We start from the raw sequence: 20,472 nt of genomic DNA, 5'->3' as shown, positions 1-20,472 counted from the left end.
AACTCAAGCACATCATGCATGTGAGGCCACCATGTTCCAAGAGTTACATTTCCAGTTCTTTTTCATTTTACTGGGTCCACGTCTTACTAGGTTTCCTAGACTGGTCTTGAACCTGAAATCTTTCTGCCTCAGTGACCCATAGCTGAGAATCACAAATCTGGGTCAACAGGTCTGGCTCAACCTCCCCTACTTCTATCAGTGGCTTTGGAAAGTAGGGAGGCTGTGTAGGTTCAAGCAGTTTTACATAAACTACAAAGGGTGATGTAACAGATAGTGGGGTTTTCCTTGTAGCATTAAACCCTAATGTTAAACATGTAGTTTTCTAAGCAGTTTTGCCAAATTTTACGTCAAGAAGAGAACTTGACTTATTATGTGAGAAACGAAGATTATGAAACTTAGATCTTGGGCTGGAGAGATGGCTCAGTGGTTAAGAGCATTGCCTGCTCTTCCAAAGGTCCTGAGTTCAATTCCCGGCAACCACATGGTGGCTCACAACCATCTGTAAAGAGGTCTGGTGCCCTCTTCTGGCCTGCAGACATGCACACAGACAGAATATTGTATTCATAATAAATAAATAAATATTTAAAAAAAAAAAAGAAACTTAGATCTTATCAAGAAGTCAGGGTGGAATACAGAACAGCACAGCGGCTGGCATGCACAAGGCCATCAGCTTCCTCCCCAGCATCAGAGAGAAGAAACCATTCTGTTCTCTACTCAGTTTAAGGACTGCAGAAAAAGAGATGTGAATGGATGGCAAAAAGCTTCTAAAATTCTAAATTCAGCAGTACATGACCCTGTTACAAGCTACCTTTCCTACTATGCTTAGAGTGGCTAAGGAATGGCAGGTAACCTTTCCCACTCTAAAACTACTGTCTTTAGCACATATACCCATCAATCGATTCCTAACACCACCAACACAATCTCTCTCAGTAGGCTGAGGCAAGAGAATGGAGACTTCAAGGCAGCCTGAGTTATACAGATGTTTCAAAATGCAAATAACAACTCTTGATTTGCAGAGACGGCTCAGAGGTTAAGAGTATTGCTCTTCCAGGGGATCAAAGTTTGGTTCCTAGCACCCATATGGCAGCTCACAATTGCCTGTCACTCCAGTCAATTCTTGACCATAATTTAAAATTTTCTTTAGGTCCCCGTAAGAATATCTGTGGCCCCAATCAGCAGAAAGAAGCCTAAAAAAGTATGCCCACATTCCCCCAAAAATATATTATGGATATTTGTCTTTGCTTAAAATGTTGGTTACAAGTTGTTATGGATATCAGGAGAAAAGCTAAACAAAGGGGAAAAGGAGATTCAATTCAGAGTTGTTGCTTTTTTTTTTTTTTTTTTTTTAAAGGGAGGGTGCTGTGGGACAATGGTCTGTACCCTGTCAATTGTATTTTAATAAAATGTTGATTGGCTGGTAGCCAGGCAGGAAGTATGGTAGGGGCAAGAACAGGAGAATTCTGGGAAGAGGAAAGGTTCAGTCTGTAGTCATCACCCAGACACAGAGCAAACAAGATGTGACTGCCTCACCAAAAAAAGGTACCAAGCCACATGGCTAACACAAACAAAAATCATAGGCTAATAAAAGTTATAAGAGTTAATAAAAAGCCTAAGCTAATAGGCCAATCAGTTTATTATAATTAATGTAGACAACCTCTGTGTGATTTCTTTGGGACTTAAAAACCAGGTATGGAGAAACCCTGTCTCGAAAACCACCCCCCCCCCCAAAAAAAAAAACCAGGCATGACAGAAACCTCAGTCAACAAGGCTGGCCTAGAACTCAGAGACTGGTCTGCTTCTGCCTCCCAAGTGCTGGGACTGAAGACACGTGCTACTGCTGCCCTGCGACCTGGGGTGATTTTAACTCAAGCACCTTGTCTTTCAAATTATACTCTATGGAAGTAATTACTTTGATTGATTTCCCAAGCTTTTCCCCCTCTATTTTCAGTGGTGCTGGGCATCTAACTCAGGACTTCTTGAACACTAAGAAAGCACCCCACCAGAGTCACTTCTCCAGCTCTGTGTGTGTTGCATGTGCCTGCAGGTACACGAGTCTGTCAGACACCGTTCTCCATCTTTTTTAAGAAATCCAGCATGTGAGATGGCTCAGCTGGTAAAGGCACTTGTGGTCAAGCCTGATAATCAGAGTTGGTTCTCAGGATTCATGTTGGAAGGAGAAAACCCACTTTCACAAGTTGTCTGCTGACCTTCACATACATGGTGGCACATGAGCATCCCTAGACACACAAATATATACGTGTAATAATAATCTTTAAATATGTATTATTACTGTGGGATGGTGGTGGAAAAAGGGAGGGAGGTAAATGTTATACCACAGCTCTTAACATCATCACTCCAAGAGTCCCCTCTTACCTTATTTTCTGCAACAGAGTCTTCCTCACTGAACTTGGAGCTTACTGATTTGGCTTGGCTACTCATCAGGGCTCCCCTTCTTCCCCATCTGAGTCATAGAAACACACTGCTATGCCTGGATTTCATTACAAGAACTTTACCTTCTGAGCCACCTCCTCAATCATAAATGAGTCCCTTTCTAAAACATGATTCTCTATGAAATGCTAAGCCTTGTACACTTTTTTCTTTGAACTCCCTATGTAGCCGAAAATGATGTTTAACATTTAATCCTCCTCCCCGGAATTAGACATGCCTGGCCTGTACATAATTCTGCCTACAATGTTCCATCCCTTCTTTCCCTGGTATGTCCTACACATATCCCAAGACACACTGAAATGAGGAAACTCTAAGTCCTGCTCCCTGTCCTCTGTTGCAGCCACACCTGCAGATGCACAAAAGATTTCTACCTACCTCCTCCTTATTAGCCAGAGACACCTAATGCCTGAAAGCCTTACTCTGGTGTGAAGGGCATTAAGAACGTTTGTTCAGCCTGTGTCCTGCTTTCCTCTGGTCTGTGAAGTGCAGCAGCTAAGAACTGTCAATGCTGAGAGGGTCCCTCGTGTTTTTGTGTGTGGAATCCTGGTCTATGATTTGTCTATACACTGCTCTGTATCAAAATTAGAAAAACACCTTAGGTAGATAAGCTGCTGGCCAATCTGTGACATGCATTTAGGAACAGGCTGCTCTGTCAGCACAGTTCTACCTGATTTCCTTTAGCCTAACTGCTTGTGACAACAGGAAATATTTATGTACATAGAGCATTCTTGCTGGGTCCCAACATCATACTCTGCTAAAAGACAGTTTAGACTCCTCTCTGCAAGAAGAGGGTAGACATGATAGCAATTCACGGCGGACAGAAACCCAGAGACCACTGGGAAGGAAAAGCTCATCTTCAGTGGACAATTTGGGGAACCAACCTGAAATGTCAGTTGGGAATGGTTTCCCTTTGCTGGACTAATTTTTCTTTTCAATTCCTAAATTGAGGAAGCAAGCTATAAATGTGGGTGTTAAGTTACCATATAACTCCACCTCTTAGAAGTTGGACAAATGCCCGTGGACATTATCCTTACCTTTTTTATGCTCTTCGTAAAATCAGTGTGCGCTTCTGTACATGTTTATTGACTCTCTTGGTATGGTAACAAGGGGCTTTCCAAACATTTAAAATGGTAAGAAAGGCATTTTTTGGTTTTTTGAAATAGGGTTTCTCTGCAGCTTTGGAGCCTGTCCTACAACTTGCTCTTGTAGACGAGGCTGGCTTCAAACTCACAAAGATCCTCCTGCCTCTGCCTCCCTAGTGCTGGGATTAAAAACGTAAGCCACCATCCCCCAGCAAGAAAGGTATTTTTAAAATAAAACTTGGGGGCTTGAGAGATGGCTTAGCAGTTAAGAGCACTGACTATTCTTTCAAAGTCCTGAGTTCAATTCCAGCAACCACATGGTGGCTCACAACCATCTCTAATGAGATCTGGTGCCCTCTTCTGGCATGAAGGCACACATGCAAGCAGAACACTGTATATATAATACATATTTTTTTAAAAAAGAAAAAAAAACTTTTTAGCCAGGTGTGGTGGAATATGACTTTGATCCCAACACTGCAGAAGGATCTTGAAATTTAAGGCCAGAATGGTCAATATACAGCAAGTTCTAGGCCAGCCATGACTACATAGTGAGACCAGGTCTCAAAACAAATAGATATACATAGAAATGAATATGATTGACTAAACGACCAAGAAAATACACAAATTCATTTGCAAAGAGTAGGGAGGGTAGGATAATGGCGCTCTCTCTCTCTCTCTCTCTCTCTCTATATATATATATATATATATATATATATTTCTTTTTTTTGTTTTTTGAGACAGGGTTTTTCTGTGTAATAGTTCTGGCTGTCCTCGAACTTTCTCTGTAGACCAGGCTGGCCTTGAACTCAGAGTACTCATTCCGCCTGCCTCTGCCTCCCAAGTGCTGGGATCAAAGGTGTGCACCACCACCGCCCAGCTTCTTTCTCTATGTTCTGAGTTCAGGACTGAAGTGTATGGTGCCTGTCCAGTCTCCTATTACAGAACCCACCACGTTTTAAAACTCCTTTAGCTGCAGGAAAATCTCTAAGCAACCACAATAGGAGCTGAGCCTTGTAGCTCAGAACTACAGATCCAGCTACTCCAGAGGGTGAGGCCAAAGTATCTCAGAGTAAGTTCAAGGCTATTCTGAAACTTGTTGAGATCCTGTCTCACCACTTATGGTGGTGGGTCTTCTAGAAGAGGCAGCTCTTACTGGTAGAGTACTTGCCTGTCAATGTGCAAGGCCCTATGTTCAAGCTCTAGTATAGATGTGGAGTGGGAACACATCAAGAAGCAACCCTGTCTGATGGACAATACTCAAGATTCCACTCCAGTCTCTTTGCATGGGCTCAGCCTGCTTTTAGCAAACTGCCCCTACCAAAGCAAAGAGACCATCCAGAGAGGACCCACTGAAGTTACCCAACCTAAAAGGCTCTCTTTGTGGACCCAGTGAAGTAGAAAGAGTCAATTCTATACCAAGTACTTTGGTCAGGCAATAATAGACTTTTCTTTCCTGCAGTACATCAGCTGACGTCAGAAGGTGGGACCTCTGCCAAGCACAACCAGCTCTCTGCAGAGTTGGACACCACCTCGCTCCCACTGCAGATTTGTATGATTACAGGAGATTATTATTCTCTTAACCTATTAGATGTTATTTAGCTGCAAGAACTCCATTTTCTTTTCACTCCTAAAAGGAACATTTTCAGACAATATGAAGAAAATAAACTTTCATAAATACAACCAAAAACTGTTACTCAAAGATATATAACCTCTCACCCAATATTACGTCAAAGTTACTAGAGTTTCTGGGACCCTGCTTGTGTGTACTACATTCCGTCCGTGACTGAAGGTGCATTCTGAAAGAACCCCACCCCTGCCCTGGCAATATGCAGCAGTCTGATAAGGCATACTCCAGAGAATGTTCCAGGTTGCACTTAAACTAATGAGATTAACACCTTTAAATCACTGGGCAGGAAGAATCTGGGAAATATGCCATTAAAAAACAATCTCCAAACCTACCAGCCTGTCGGCCATACTAACTGCCTAAAACCACAACAGGGGACTACCTCAGAGTCAACAACCGGCAGCTTATCTCCATGCTGCCAATCAACTTTGATTTTTGTTAATCAGGTCCATGTACACAAAGAATAAACGAGGGGAAATCGGTTAAATGTATTCTCTGTGGGTTTAAGGACAATGTTATATTTAGCTGGGGACGATGAGACCTTGAATTCCAGAATTAAATTCCAAAATTTAATTCAGAGGCAGAGGCAGGCAGATCTCTTAGTTCAAGGTCAGCCTGGTCTACAGAGTGAGTTCCAGAACAGCCAGTGCTACACAGTGAAATCCTGTCTCAAAAACAAAAACAGCAACAACTGTTACATTAAGGTAACTTTTAAGAAAAGTTTTTGTTTTTTGAGACAGGGTTTCTCTGTGAAAACTTTCATATTTTTACAAATGTTAGAGAAGACGGATATGTGGGTTCTTCATAAGGACAGCAGTCAAAACAATAGCCGCATCCTTCAGCAAGCTGACTCAGGGGATCAAACAAGAATTACAGCCATGCCCTCTACTGTAATAAAAGCACTTGTCAGCATTCTTGCAATACTGCCAGATCTAGTTGATTCTTTCCTTTTACAATTTTTATTTTTATTCTATGTTCATTGGGGTGTGCCTGCATGTTTGTCTGTGTGAGGCTGTCAGAAACCCTGGAACTGGAGTTACAGACAAATGTGACCTGTCTGGGTGCTCTGAACCACAGCCAATGCTCTTAACTGCTGAGCTTTATATCCAGCTCCAGATATAAAGGTATGAAGTCTAACTAGAAATTTCTAACTGAAATTTTCTAAATGAATTTCCAAAGATATAGGAAGTCAAAGAATGTTTCCTCATGCATAATATAAACTTGTACACATTCTATACTGAACTGGATTCCTAAACAAACGTATACGAGTATTTTGTTTGTCAGGACAGCCAAATGCCACGAAACAGCTGTTTGAGACCCTTCTTGGTACTTGGGGAATTTTAAAATGCCTTCACTTAATTTATAAGCAGTTACATGCCATTATATATCTCTATTGGGAGCATGGAGAGACAGTGAGTGGGTTAAGTAACAAGACTATGGATGAAAACATTTTCAAACCAAAGGTCAAATGTTTTAGATTCCGCAAATCTGGCACCTGTGAGGGGTTTAGAACAGCCGTAACCACATTTCATAGGGTCAAACAATTCAATTACTTGTCTTTCTATACTTCAAAAGAAAAAGTAAAGTAATATGAAAGGAATCTTGGCTTTTGCTTGCGTTTAAATCCACTACAGCACACTGAATGTCCTGAAGGCCAGAGGACTTGGAACGCTATAAAATGAAGGTTGATTTTCAGGCTGGACACCAGCTGTTCTCTTTTGCAAGAAAGGCATTTTAGGGACTCACAGAAAAAAAATGATCAGTTGGCTCTATGGAAAAATTCGTAAACATCACCCAAGGCAAAGGTCACAGAACAATTTATCAGTTTGGGTTTTGTTGCTTAGTCAGAGCTCAAATGTGCAGAACTGACAATACCTTCTCTCTGTGGCTTATGAGGCCAGCACATAGTGAATCTCAGATTTGCAAAGCAAGAGAAATACATTCACAGACGTGAAATGGCTTGCCTGAGAACAAACTACCGAAGAATTGGTTAGCACCCACAAAAAACTGTGTACTAGATGATTCTCAGATCAAACAAACCAACTCACAACCAGCTTAGCTACAGGTTTTAGTAGCGGACAGGATGGTAAGCAGAGTAGTAAATAGTACATAAACAAGATTTCCGGCAATCTGTTTGTTTCAACCACATTCCAGTCAAGATTGTGGCTCTGCATGTCAGCCTTCAAATTGATTAATTCAGCTTGTTAGCATAATTCTGCAGAGGTGAGTAGGTCTTAGCTTCAAGAAAGCAAGAGATTCATACTGCATTGCATCAAAACCCAGAAATGCAGAGCAGTGCTGGGCAACTTACTTCTGATGCTCCCCACATACTATCTTGCTGCTACTTACCTTTCAACCTGCAAAATTCAGATGAAAAGGGTTTAAGTGCAATATATTAAGATTCAAGATAGGAAAAGGCTGTAAGCCTTAGATAATTAAATTTCATTTATAAAAGGGCCTGCCTTAGATTTAGCAGCTATAATCACTAGAAAAGCCTGTAATTTTTAACTCTCATTTTAGGATATCAAGATCATTTTAAGCAGTTTTTTTTTTCTTTTTTGAAAAGGGCTCAATTTTAGCAAACACTGAAACACTACACATAAAACAGAGTATTGTTTTTGTGTCTTCTGGTTTTAAAAGACAGGGTTTTTCTGAAGCCCTGGGTGTCCTCTAACTCAGATGCCTGCCTCTGCCTCCCAAGTGCTGGGATTAAAAGTGTGCGCCACCACACCTGGCCAGAGTGTTGGTTTTAATGAAAGAAACTGTTATTTCCATTTGATCACAGGGATTACGACAGAGCTAAGTCAATGGAAAAGGAGACAAACTCAGGTTACAGCACTTGTCAAACTAAAAACAGTATTTATGTTTTCAGGTAATTTTTAAATATGTAAAGTAAATTATTCCCTTGGTTCTTAGGAACCAAGCAGCCATCATTTAAGATCAGCAAACATCACATGCAAACACAAGGATGGCAATAAGAAACGAATGTATTCATGCCTTAAAAGATATCAGAAAGGTAGAGAACAGCAGGCTTTGGAAATTTTAGAGTAAACATACTGACACTTCCAATCATGAAACCAAAAATCCCAACCAGACTGTCACTAACCTTTCTACCTAACAGAAAGGTCATGCGGGCAAGGGCTTCTCCTTTTTGGATCATTCAACCTTAGACATCAGTATGTCTTCACTGCAAGCCAGGCAAAAAACCCAAAAGGCAACACATTATCTGCATGCTAGTCAAATACCTGGACTCTGCGTTTACGAAACGATGACAACATGATGGAGGAATGTGGAGTCTAAAGAGGGAGGGGAAGAGCAAGATAACACTTCTAAGGGCAAGTGGGACAGAGTCACTTCAAAGTAAAGGGAACAGGTCTGTGAAAATAGGTCAACATTAATAGCAAACATTTCCCCAGTATCCAAATCCCACCAGGATCTGAACCGTAGCAAAGAGAATCAAGGCTCCGATGTCTGGACAATTACCATGACCTGAATGTGCTCCCTTTGCCGAGTCACACGCTCTTTCAGGCCTCAGTTTGACCAAGTATTGACTTTTTAAATTTTATATTTTGATTTTTCAAGACAAGGTTTCCTTGTGAAGCTCTGGCTGTCCTGGAACTCACTATTTAGTCCAAGCTGGCTTCGAACTCAGAGATTCACCTGTCTCTGCCTCCCGAGTGCTAGGAATAAAGGTGTGTGCCACCACTGCCAAGCACCCAATTTTTAAGCACCTGATTTTTAATACTGAGTGCTCTTTTAAAAATAAATATGGCCTCTTTCCATCCACATTCTGATGAAATAGGAATCTTGCAGATTTTAGAAATTTGCATAGTAAAAGTAATCAAGTAAAGGTATTAAGTCATTTGTTGGTGCAGGTCCTTTACAAAACACTATTATTTCCTCCTCAAAACAAGAATAAGCAGCGTGTGCAAGAGAGATGGGCAAGGTGCTGGCTCACCGCACAGCTGTTCCACTCGGCTGGCTCTGAGATCAGCCCTGCGGACCTCCGCATTCCTGGAGTCAGCCTTTGCCATCGGACATGGCATTCCTCTGTGAGGCCACAGCTGATGAGCTGCAGCAGACCTAGATGCATAGAATGGAGGCTGCCCTCAGACCCTCTGTCCTTCGCATGTTCCAGAGAGGATGGAGGAAACTATCCTAAGAGTCATTCCTCAATATCCGCAGAGGCCCCACCCTTTGAAGTGAAAGGAGACAAGGAAAATAATACAAAATTCTAATCCAGGGAACCAAAACCTACACTTAATAATGCTCTCTCCCCAGTTAAACCTGTTCAGTAGATTACTTGACATCAGATTTTTCCGATTATTGGATTATTACAAAACATACAGCCAAGGCCAAATGCACCATCAGAAAACAGCTCGCTGCTGTCTGCCACAGGCCCTGCTACTTAGGAAGCTGAGGGTGAAGCTTTAAGCCTGAGCCCAGGAGTTTGAGACAACAGAGCAAAGGCCTCCTCTTTAAGAGGGCTATAAAAGCCAAGGCTGGTGCCAGCCAAGCTTGTTGGCAGAAGTATAATAAGTTCAAGACCAGCTACAACCAATTGCACAGTTCCAGAAAGAGCTACATATCAAGGCCTTGCCTCAAAAAGTAGGGAGTGGGAATGCATAGCTACAAGTCCCTAAGCCCTGGGTTACCCTAAGAACCGTTCCACACTTGTCTGGTATAGGGCAAACCTTGCATTCCATCCTTTTTATCTAGGTCCCCGGATTACAGTCAACACACTTTGAGGGTCCCTTTGAGAAATTAATGGCCCAGTTACTAAAAAAGGCTTATTGTTAATTTCCTGCAGGGAACTTTAGTGGAGCACATTTTTTTTTTGGGGGGGGGCAACTTTGACTTCAATTTGACCTTTAAAATCTAAGCCATTTAGTATGAGTGGGATCCTTGGCTCAATAGCTCATGCAACTCACTGCTGCTGCTGCTATTCTTAAACCCTTGTTTCCTGGCTGCAAGACACCCCCACCCTGCCATCTTTGATACATTCTGTTTCACTGAAGTCCAATTGCTATGACAACGCAATTTCTTAACATATTATGAAAATGCTTCGTATTCCTTGACAGCCGTGATGATTAGCTTTTCGAAAATACCAAAGGAAAGAACAAACGAATTAAAATATTTGGGGTCTATATATAAAAATCTGATTATTTGGGAAATTGAGGCAGGAAAAACCTCACTTTGAGACCAGCCTGGGCTAGTCAGGTAATTCCAAGCCAGCCAAGGCTACATAGTAAGAGCTTGGAGAGATTTTTTGGGGGAAGGTGGGAGGTCAAAAGGACTCTGTAACTGTAACAGCTAAAAATTCTGACACCCCAGCTGTAAAGACTATTCATTTAAAACACATCGAACCTGACTTACACCGAGGTCCACTTATTTTATATACATATGTAATTCCAGTACCTAAGAGACTTTTAAAATAAAATTTTTCATTGAGAAGCATTTCACTAAATTTGCAAGGACAGCTTCAGACAAAAGACTATCACTCCACACTGACACGGTAGTAAAATCTGACAAAAAAATATATTAACTTAGACTTAAAAACAAAACAAAATAGTCTCACAATAAAAAAATAAAATAAAAAAGATGTGAGCTACTAAGTTATTTATTGGATTTGGATCTCCTACCAAGCGGCGCCGCGTCTAACAACTGTACAGGAGCAGGTCAGCACTGGAGAGAAAAGACATTTATTACCAGGAAAGAAAAAGGAGACCTTCCTGCTGCCGGAGGGCCCGGGACCGCCGCACAGGATGAAATTAAGGTCAGAGAGCCCTTCACTGCAGACGCTAGCTCGTCCTCCTCCAAGGGGTGCGGGCATCCATGGTGCTGGCGCAGGGGGGGGCGCGGGGGGCGCTCGCGGGTGGGTGCTGCGGAGGACCACCCCCCACCACCTGCCGCGACGGGTGGAGCCGCGGGTACAGGGAGGGCCCCTCGCGCCTGCCCCAGCCCGTGACATTCCAGGTCGCCGCCCGGCTCCGCCGCGCCCCGCAACCCACGCGCCACAAAGGCGGCGGCCCACGGAGCCGCCTGTGAGGCCACACGGCTCACCTGTCCGCACCGCCCCGGTGCTCGGCTGACCTCGGCCCTTCCCTTCCCTCCCGCCACCCTTTCTCACCGGCTCCTGGGGGTGAGGGGCGTGGGTCGCCGCGCTGAGGGCTGCTGAGGAAAAAGATGCGCCGCCGCGGCCTCTGCCTCACGCCTTTCGCTCCGCAGCGGATAGTGGCGGTGACGCGCGCGCGCTGGGGCTTTTATAGGCGACCGCGCGCGCCCCCGCGGCGGCCGAGCGCGAGCTCGAGGGAAGCGCCCGAGTTGGCGACGCGAGGGGCGGGACTCGCCGGTCGGCTGCTGTGCGGAAAGGGCCGAGCGCATCCGGAAGAAGCCGTGGCAGCGGTGCGGGGTAGTGGGGGTGGGGATAAACAACCAGAGGGCGGCGGAGCTAGGGGAGCTCGGGGGCGCGCCCGCGAGGGGTGCGGGGCGCGGCGCAGAGGAGTCGCCGCCTCCGCCCGCCGCGGCGTGGGTCCTGCAATCCTGCCCCGCCCAGTCCGCCCTGCAGAGAATCTGCGCCGCGCCCCTCCGCCCCTGGGAGCCCTTCCGGGACTGCGGCGAAGGGCGGGGCGGGACCCATCGCTGCAGTCAGGATTGGGATGCTGCTGCCCTGGCCGGAAAAAAAACGCCCTGTCCGTTTCGGGTGATCTCTCAGGAATGTTGGCTCTGCCTCTCCAGTTTCTCAGGAGGAGGCTTGGCGCTGGGAGACGCGAGTCTGCCTGTTTTGTTGGGGGCTGGGGCCAAGAAAATCAGATGATTTGGGGCTCCGTGTTTGAGAAGGTGGTAGGAAAAAGAAAATCCTGATTAGGAAGAATAAAAAGACTGGTTTGTGTTACAGGGTTTTATTTCAGGATTTGGAGAATTCATCAGCAGTTTTTCTTCCTGTTGTCAGTAGAATATGGTGCATTCGTTCTAACTGATAAAAAAAAAAGATAATTAGGGTTTCTTTTCCCACAATGAATTAAACTTTGCTATGTAGGTGACACTGTGTGTGCTACCTCTTTGGGCTTTTAATCTTTGCACTAATCACAAGGTAGATACTGCCTTCTCCATGTTACAAATGAACACCCTGATAACATAGAGGCTGGCCCTTTCCCCAGGTCAGGCAGGAAGCAATCAGAACAGCTAAGGCTTGAACACAAGGAGTTGTGCAAGGGTGGGGTAAGGGTGTGCTGGACTTTTTTGAAAAGATGAAAAACAAGATTTCTGCAATTTCTGTTTTGTACAGCCCCTTTTCAGGGCCTGGCTCTAAACTGTAGGCAGGCTCCCCTCCTGTAAAAGCTCTTTCCCTTTCTCCATTTGGGAGGCAGCTCTGTGGCAACCATTGGAGTAGCACCCAGCTCATTCCTGTGTAGTCAGGCCAACTGGGAGTTCTGCAGCTCCCCCAGGCACAAGCCTCCTGGTTACCAAGCCGCCCTCTTTGTTAAATAATTACAAAGACACTGGGCATTGCTCCAGAACTTGGGTGAGGCCCAGTCCTGAGCTTCCTGTTCCTCTGCAGTTTGTCTTCTCCTGAGCCTAGGATCTGCATGGTGACATCTAAGCTGCCCTGGCTGTAGGCATGACAGTGAAGAAAGATTCGTAGTCCTCTTCCTTGGAGTGGAGAGACACAAAAGGAGTGGCCACACCCCAGAAGTAGCTTCACAAATCGTGAGGAAACGAGGCATTTCCTGAAATCTTTACAGAGAAAACAGGTTGGGGAGCTGCTTCCTGAACTTTTTTTTTCCTCCAGACCGAGTTTCCCTTTGTAGCTCTGGCTGTCCTTGAACTCACTCTGTAGACTAGGCTGGCCTCAAACTCAGACATCCCCGTCTTTTTCTCCTAAATGCTGAGATTAAAGGTGTGTCCCACCACAGCAGGTTCTGGACCGCGCATTTCTGAAAACAGCTGATGGCATCTGTAGTAAGCCACCATTTCAGCTAGTAGTAGCAAATTTTAAAATCAGATATTCAGCTTTGGGTACAAAATGACTAATACTAATGTAAATCCCCCAAATTCCCAAGACCTTATGCTTCGATGGTAAAGGATGGGATCAGGGCTGAGGGGTCACCCTGGCCTCCAACTGAAATAGGTGCTCTACTGCTTCTACCAAATGCCCAACAGGTAGGAAACCTACAGAGAGCTCTCTTATGAGTTGGAAAGTAAAATCGTGTTTGTTGATCCTTTCTCTGAGCAGAAGAATGACCAGGATAACAGTGCCTCGGGCTTCTCCTCGCCCGCTCACCTGTTCTCATTTGGAACTAGAAATGAGCCACTGAGAAGCCCTTCTTCATGGCTGCTATTGCTGCTTCCCTTCCTCCTGCCAATCTCAGCACACGCCTCACGTTTTATTCGGCGTGGGGAGAGGGAGAGGATATTCCAGATAATAATCTTGTTTTATGAGAGAACTTCAGAGGGAGAAAGAAAGCAGGCACTGCACAGCAACAGCTTGGGTTCGCGCCATGTTCTCAGTCACACCTCTCTGCCTTCTTACAAGCAGTGAATCCAAGCGAATTCTAAGCTTTCCAGGGCCCCTGGATTTAAACTCTGTAGTCGTCCTGATCCCTTGTTCAAAAGGTCAGATGCTGGTTGAGGAAAACACTAATTGTTAGGTCTTTATCCATCACAGCCATGGAAAGTCACCTGTCCACTTTCTCTACCGCTATTCTGCATTCTCTGCAAAGTTCAAAAGCAAGTGCTTGCGTTATTTTTCCCCCTGTAAAGAAGCTGACAAAATGGATGTAATGACCTTCTGCAGGAGTGGAGCTGGCAAGCCAGTCACACGAGTCTTCCAAACACAGAGACTGTGTGAATCTTGAGGTCATTTTATGCTACGTGAAACAAGTCAGACACAGGACCAATATTACATGGTCCTTATCTCACAACCCCGCAACTGTCAGGTCTGAGGACAGAGTACTGGTGGCCAGGGACTGCAGGGAGACAGGAATGGGGGAAAAGACTATTGTTTCATGGTACCAGTTTCCACCTCAGATGAGAAAGTTCTGGCAATCTAGGCTAGGCACTTGGGAACATATTCTACTAGCCGAGTTATATACTTAAAATTTTTCATTACATTTATTCATGTGTGCTTACTTGTGTACCCACAGGGCATGTATGGAGGTCAGAGGACAACTTCTGGAGTTGGTTCTTCAACCATATGGATCCTGGGGCTCAAACACAGGTCATCAGCTTGGTGGCAGGTACCTTTACCTGCTGAGCCATACTGGAGTACTGAAATCAGTGGCATAACTGAGTTTTTGGTGTTCGAGATAGGGTCTCATGCTGTGGCTTAGTCTGTCCTGAGCTCACAGCAATCTTCCTGCTTCAGCTTCCTGAGTGTCGTGATTGCAGAGGTGGCGCACCATCATGCCCAGATCTCCTGCTAATCTTAAACACATTTTTTAATAATCAGTTTCATAAACCATATCAAATCTCAAAAAACAATGTTAGCTTTCCATTGTCTAAAGAATAGCCTAATGACAATTTTTTTCCCCCCGAGACAGGGTTTCTGAACTCACAGAGATCCGCCTGCCTCTGCCTCCCGAGTGCTGGGATTAAAGGCGTGCGCCACCACCGCCCAGCAACTTTTTTTTTCTAATGACAATTTTGAAAAGCTTGCATCAGTCGACTATCCCACGGCAATATTTCTTACTGGTTTTCTCCATGCACCTGTCTTTACCTACTTGAGAAGCACAATACTAGCGGGGAGTCTTGTCACTTAGAATATGCGCTTCTAATAGGTGAAGCCAGGATCAATCCCCAGCACTACAGATCAATAATCATCTGCCTCAGAGGAATCCAAATGTATACTTGCTTTTACAAACTGTTGCTTTAAAAAATAGAAATATTTTATGTGTATGAGTGCTCGCCTGCAGTATGTAGATGCCTAATGCCCTTGGAGGCCAGAAAAAGACTTTGAATCCTCTGACTGGAATTACAGACTATTGTGAACTTCCTCAAAGGTGCTGGGAACAACACCTGGGTCCTTTGCAAGAACAGCAATTGCTCTTAACTCTGAGCCATCTCTCCAGCCCCTAACTGGGTATTGTCGAATAAACAAAGCCTGACTTTTACTAGGGACTATCAGTAAGCCCTTTACAATGAGTATTTTTGTAAATGCATCACATTGTTGGAGGCTCACAGCTGTCCCATGCTTTTGTAGATCCACAGGAAATCCAGTGACTTCATTAAGTATGGTAGAGCAAAGAAAATTAGTCAGGTGTGAAAAGGACATGTGAGCAGCTCTGTGACTTCTATCATCCTGGCACCTAGGGATGTCTGAATATCATTGTTACTGCGGTCATCGCAGGATTCCTGATTGTGCGCGTGTGTGTATGTGTGCACGGGTGTGATCCCAAGTCCGACAAGAAGCCCCCAGAGTCATCCCTTTCTGTATGATGGATGTGCAGAGGTTGCAGCCTGCTGGAATTCTCAGCACATCATAAGATGATATAGGACAAGCACTCGGGAGGCAGAGGCAGGCGGATCCCTGTGAGTTCGAGACCAGCCTGGTCTACAAGAGCTAGTTCCAGGACAGGCTCCAAAACCACAGAGAAACAAAAAAACAAAAAACAAAAAAAGATGATATAGGACAAAGAATGACACGACAAAAATTTGGGCACTCAGCCCAAGAAATGAGGTCATGCTGCAGTGAAAGCAGGCAGATGAGTGAGAATTTGAGCTGAAGAGAATGCAGCTTGTAGCATCCTGTGGCAAAGAATCTGATGTGCCTGTATGAAGCTACAGCTATCAGCTGGCAGTCATGGTCTCTGAGGCGACACTATCAGTGGGTATCAAGAACCCAGCCTTCAATGATCTTCTCTGCTCACACCGAGACTCCGTTAGGAGAATTAGCATCGGATGACAACTGCCAGGACTGCTGTCACATCTAAGGAAGAATATGAAATTGCTAAAAAAGGTATTCTCGCCAGGTGTGGAAGCACATCCTTTAATCCCAGCACTCGGGAGTTCAAGGCCAGCCTGGTCTACAGAGCGAGTTCTAGGACAGCCAGTGCTGTTACATAGAGTAACTCTGTTTTGAAAAACCCAAGGGGAAAAAAAAAGGCATTTAGCAATCTTTCTTGTTGGACTATCTTTTGATCAACAGCCCCCAAATAACAACACAGAAACTTACTTTTAATAACGAACGCTTGGCCTTTAGTTTAGGATTGCCCCCAACTAGCTCTTGTAACTGGAATTAGCCTGTTTCTACTAATCTATGCTCTGCCAAATGGCTCGGTTACCTCTGCTCTGCACCATATGTCCGACTTCTTCAGAGTCTCACTGGTCTCTCTGGTGTAAACTGCACGCCTAGATTCCTCTCTCTCTTCCTGGAAATCCCACCTATCTCTCCTGCCTAGCTATTGGCCACTTAGGTCTTTATTAAACCAACCATAGAGACACATCTTCACATAACGGTTTTCTCAGGCTGGTGAGATGACTCTGCTGGTAAAAGAGTTTATCACATAAGCCTCACACTTGAGTTCAATCCCCAACCCCTGTAAACAGAGAACTGACTCCTCAGTTGTTCGACGGCCTCCAAATGCATGCTGTGTTACACGAGACCACATGATCAAGCACTTATCTAAATGGCTTATTATTAATTAAAAACCAGTAGTCAGATATTGGGATAGAATAGTGATAGATTAAGAAAACTATGGAGGAGCCGGGCGGTGGTGGCGCACGCCTTTAATCCCAGCACTCGGGAGGCAGAGGCAGGTGGATCTCTGTGAGTTCGAGACCAGCCTGGTCTACAAGAGCTAGTTCCAGGACAGGCTCCAAAACCACAGAAAAACCCTGTCTCGAAAAACAAAAAAAAAAAAAAAAAAAAAAAAAAAAAAAAGAAAACTGTGGAGGAACAACCAGATGACCCTCTCTCCACACTACCCAGATCAAAAGGACCTACAAATCTTTCTAAGCCCCTCCCTACTCTTTCCTGTGCCTCTTTTTTTTTTTTTTTTTTTTTTTTTTTTTTTTTTTGGTTTTTCGAGACAGGGTTTCTCTGTGGTTTTGGAGCCTGTCCTGGAACTCCCTTTGTAGACCAGGCTGGTCTCGAACTCACAGAGATCCGCCTGCCTCTGCCTCCCAAGTGCTGGGATTAAAGGCGTTTCCTGTGCCTCTTTATCATATCCTGGGTCCTCCAAAATCTCTCTGGGTAATTCTGGTCAGCTAGTAATTGATTCTACCCCCTGATTCAAGGGTAATTTTATTAACAGTCTCAGAGTGTCACAGTGAGATAAAATAGCAGGCCCCTTCCCATTTATCTACATAAAAAGGTTTTAACTCTAACACAATAAAACTATATACAAGAACAATTATCAGGCATTGTCTAAATAAAAAGGAACGGTTTTAATTCGAACACAGTAAAACTATATACACTTAGAACAATTATCAGGTAAGAATTATATTTACAATTCAAAGTCCACTTATTTTTTTTTCTTTTGTTTTGTTTTTGTTTTTTTCAAGACAGGGTTTCTCCATGAAACAGTCCTGGCTAGGCTGGAACTCACTTTGTAGACCAGGTTAGCCTCAAACTCAGAGATTTTCTAGCCTCTGCCTCCTGAATGCTGGGATTAAAGGTGAGTGCCATCATCACTTGGCCTACTCCATTTGTATTTAACAAATTCAGAGAAATTACTCTATTATCATATCTTGATGAGATATACCTAACCCACTTTCTACCTTAACTTGTATTACCAGCCTAAAAAAATCATTTTAGACCTTAAAACATTTTCTTAAACAACTTAAGCTTTTATGTCTCTCAACTTTATAAACTTTACATCTCTTTTATAAGTTTCTTTTCTGAATTTGGTAACAAAGTAAACAGTATAACTATCTATTCTTCAACCCCATCAGAGACCTGAGCAGGATAAACTAATACCTGAGTAAACAAAGCAAACAACTTCCAAAACTATAGAAAGGACAGAAACATCCTGGCTGCCTGAACAGCCACCCAAGGTTCCTCTGCAACACTGGGGCGTCCATCTTTGGCCTACAGGCCTATCTAGAATATCTGACATACTTTTCTGTGAAGCGGGAATTTTGAAGGACTATCTTACTTTGTCTTGACAAAGCTCGGCAGCTACCTTTTGTGTCCTGCTTGTACAATTTGGACAGCATACTATCAGCAGTGGAGGCTAGGGCAGTTTCTTCTCCAAGGACTAACTTTGCAACAAATGAAAGCAAACTCTATATGGAGGTTCTTTGGTGTCTATCACCTTCTCTGAAGTAGATTGGTGCTCCTAGGAACAGACGTATATCACTGTCATGAAGAGCTTTATGTTATAAAACATCTTAAATGCCATATTCTGCAGGTCTCTTAAGTGTTTGAAGAGCACATAAAATGTATCTGTTTGGCCTTGAAAACATATCTAATATGACTACAAGTCTAGTCTGATTCTTAGAGATGACTAACTATTAAACGGGCATTTAATGATCCTAAATAGTTTATAATAATAGCTTTCAAGGACTAGTACTTTTTTTTTTTTTACTTTTTCAAGACAGGATTTTACTGTTTAGCTCTGGCTGTCCTGAGACTCACACTATAGACCAAGCTGTCCTTGAACTCACTGAGATCCACCTGCCTCTGCCTCCCAAGTGCTGGGTCACTACCACATTGCTTTATATTACATTTTTGATATAACAAAAATGAATGGAGTCCAGTCTCCTGTTCAAGTGTACACTCTGCTCTGTTACATTAGTGGACTTAACATTCTTACTTCTCTTCCTGGGAAGGGTACTGCAGCTGGAGCCCAAGGTCTCTGGCATGCTAGGTAAGTGCTATAGTCTCAACCCTCCACATCTCTTGCTAGATCAAAGTCAGTTATTGGAACATCATTTTTTTAAAAAAGGAATGATATAAAACCAGGTTTTCCAAGATGAAGATAAAGAGGAAGAAACACATATTCCATACCTAGACCTGCACAACGTCATGCCCATAGGACTGACATATACTGCTCATTTGCAAGACACAGATAATATTGAGGCAACCACATAATAGCAGAGGATTTTTAAAAATTCAAACTTTATTACTTTTTTGGGCACTGTAGTAAACAACTGAAATGTTTAGGCCATTCAAGAGAACCAACAAATACCCACCACACAAGGCCCTGTGCCTGCTGGACTAGATTTGATCTGTGGCTCTGCCTCTACAGTGCACAAAGAGAGTCAATCTATTCATAAAACAAATATAGTCAGCTCCTCCTAATGACCAATGCATTCACTGCTGATGAACTTCAGCTTATAACTAATACTGTAAGTCATATCTCAGTCAATCTTAGTTTTTGTCAGAAAAGCAACAAAAAGGTACCAAATCTAGTACAGCATCCCCAGCTATCCAGGGACCAAATTCCAGATCAAGAAGACAGAGAGTACTCTATAGTTCCATATTCCTAGTCTTGATCCACATACCAACTACCTTGACGCACTCTGGCGTTCAGTCCATGCCTACACCACACATGTCCTCTGAATATACAAGTAGTTTACAAGGCATAAAGTATAAAGTGCTTTACCTCATACTCGGACTGCATAGAAGAGATTGGCCTCAAACATCACATGATACTTTAAAGGGAATCTTAGGAGATTTACTCTTTCAAGTGTGTATAGAAAGTGACGGGGCCGAGGGTGAAAGTGAAAATGGTGGACTTGCTCCGGGTCAGAGAAAAACACAAAGTCTCACCAACTTTCGGAAAGATCCTGGAGACAAAGGATGCATCCCAGTGCTAAGTGCCTCTTCTGACTCTTCTCATAGCTTGTTGTTCTGTCCTGACACCTATAGGAACTACCAAATCTAACAAGAGACTGGCAAAAGGCTGTAAACTATGAAAATCATAGTCACATGGTACAAATACATACATAAGAACACACTGATGAAGTTCTAAATCTGACATGATTTCTTCCAAACGCGCTGTCTCAGTTGCTTTATTGTTGCCCCTCCTGCAAACTGATGTGATGACTGATGGTGGAAGACATCAGGAGCGCCAGAAGGAGGAAGTCAGAAAGCCTTTGGGGACAGGAATCTCCCTGCGTTGCAGACATTTCTGGATATGAAAGATGAAGAAAACAGGATGAATTTCTGAAAAAACTGCCTGTAGTGTCAACAGTGGGGAAACACTGAGGGACAAGACCCAGAGCAGAAAAAGAGAAGACAAAAGTCTGACGGATCTGTGGGACCCAAAACAAATGTAGAGTTGTTTTTATGCCTGCCTACCCATCTCCCCACAGCATGGCCCCATCTGTCACCATCACTATTTTATAGGTTCCTAGAAGCTGGTGGTCAAT

The 20,472-nt window shown here is 43.7% G+C and overlaps 2 protein-coding genes across 10 annotated transcripts in view; both read right to left on the bottom strand.

Moving 5' to 3' along the window:
• The window catches only part of Sptan1 (spectrin alpha, non-erythrocytic 1), a 70,454-nt gene extending 59,017 nt beyond the window's left edge, over positions 1-11,437 (bottom strand). For 5 of the 9 annotated variants that reach the window (XM_057754679.1, XM_057754685.1, XM_057754686.1 and 2 more), the window contains exons 1-2: positions 11,285-11,394; positions 8,400-8,450 (exon numbers count right to left, since the gene is read on the bottom strand). In XM_057754679.1, the coding sequence (XP_057610662.1) occupies positions 8,400-8,432 (33 nt within the window). In that variant the 5' untranslated portion in view covers positions 8,433-8,450; positions 11,285-11,394. Of the gene's footprint in view, positions 1-8,399; positions 8,451-10,863; positions 10,880-11,284 lie in introns of those variants that run through there. The other 4 variants (XM_057754680.1, XM_057754683.1, XM_057754681.1 and 1 more) reach the window with 3 other exon arrangements.
• Positions 11,438-17,537: 6,100 nt separating this feature from the next.
• Positions 17,538-20,472, bottom strand: part of Gle1 (GLE1 RNA export mediator) — a 36,128-nt gene continuing 33,193 nt past the window's right edge. Inside the window, exon 16 of the mRNA XM_057755668.1 lies at positions 17,538-20,231. Within this exon, the coding sequence (XP_057611651.1) occupies positions 20,163-20,231 (69 nt within the window). The 3' untranslated portion in view covers positions 17,538-20,162. The remainder of the gene's footprint in view (positions 20,232-20,472) is intronic.

Source organism: Chionomys nivalis, chromosome 22 (assembly GCF_950005125.1).
Source record: "Chionomys nivalis chromosome 22, mChiNiv1.1, whole genome shotgun sequence".
Classification (NCBI taxonomy): domain Eukaryota; kingdom Metazoa; phylum Chordata; class Mammalia; order Rodentia; family Cricetidae; genus Chionomys; species Chionomys nivalis.
The sequence above is the reverse complement of the archived record's forward strand: the minus strand, read 5'-3'. Positions and strand labels throughout refer to the sequence as shown.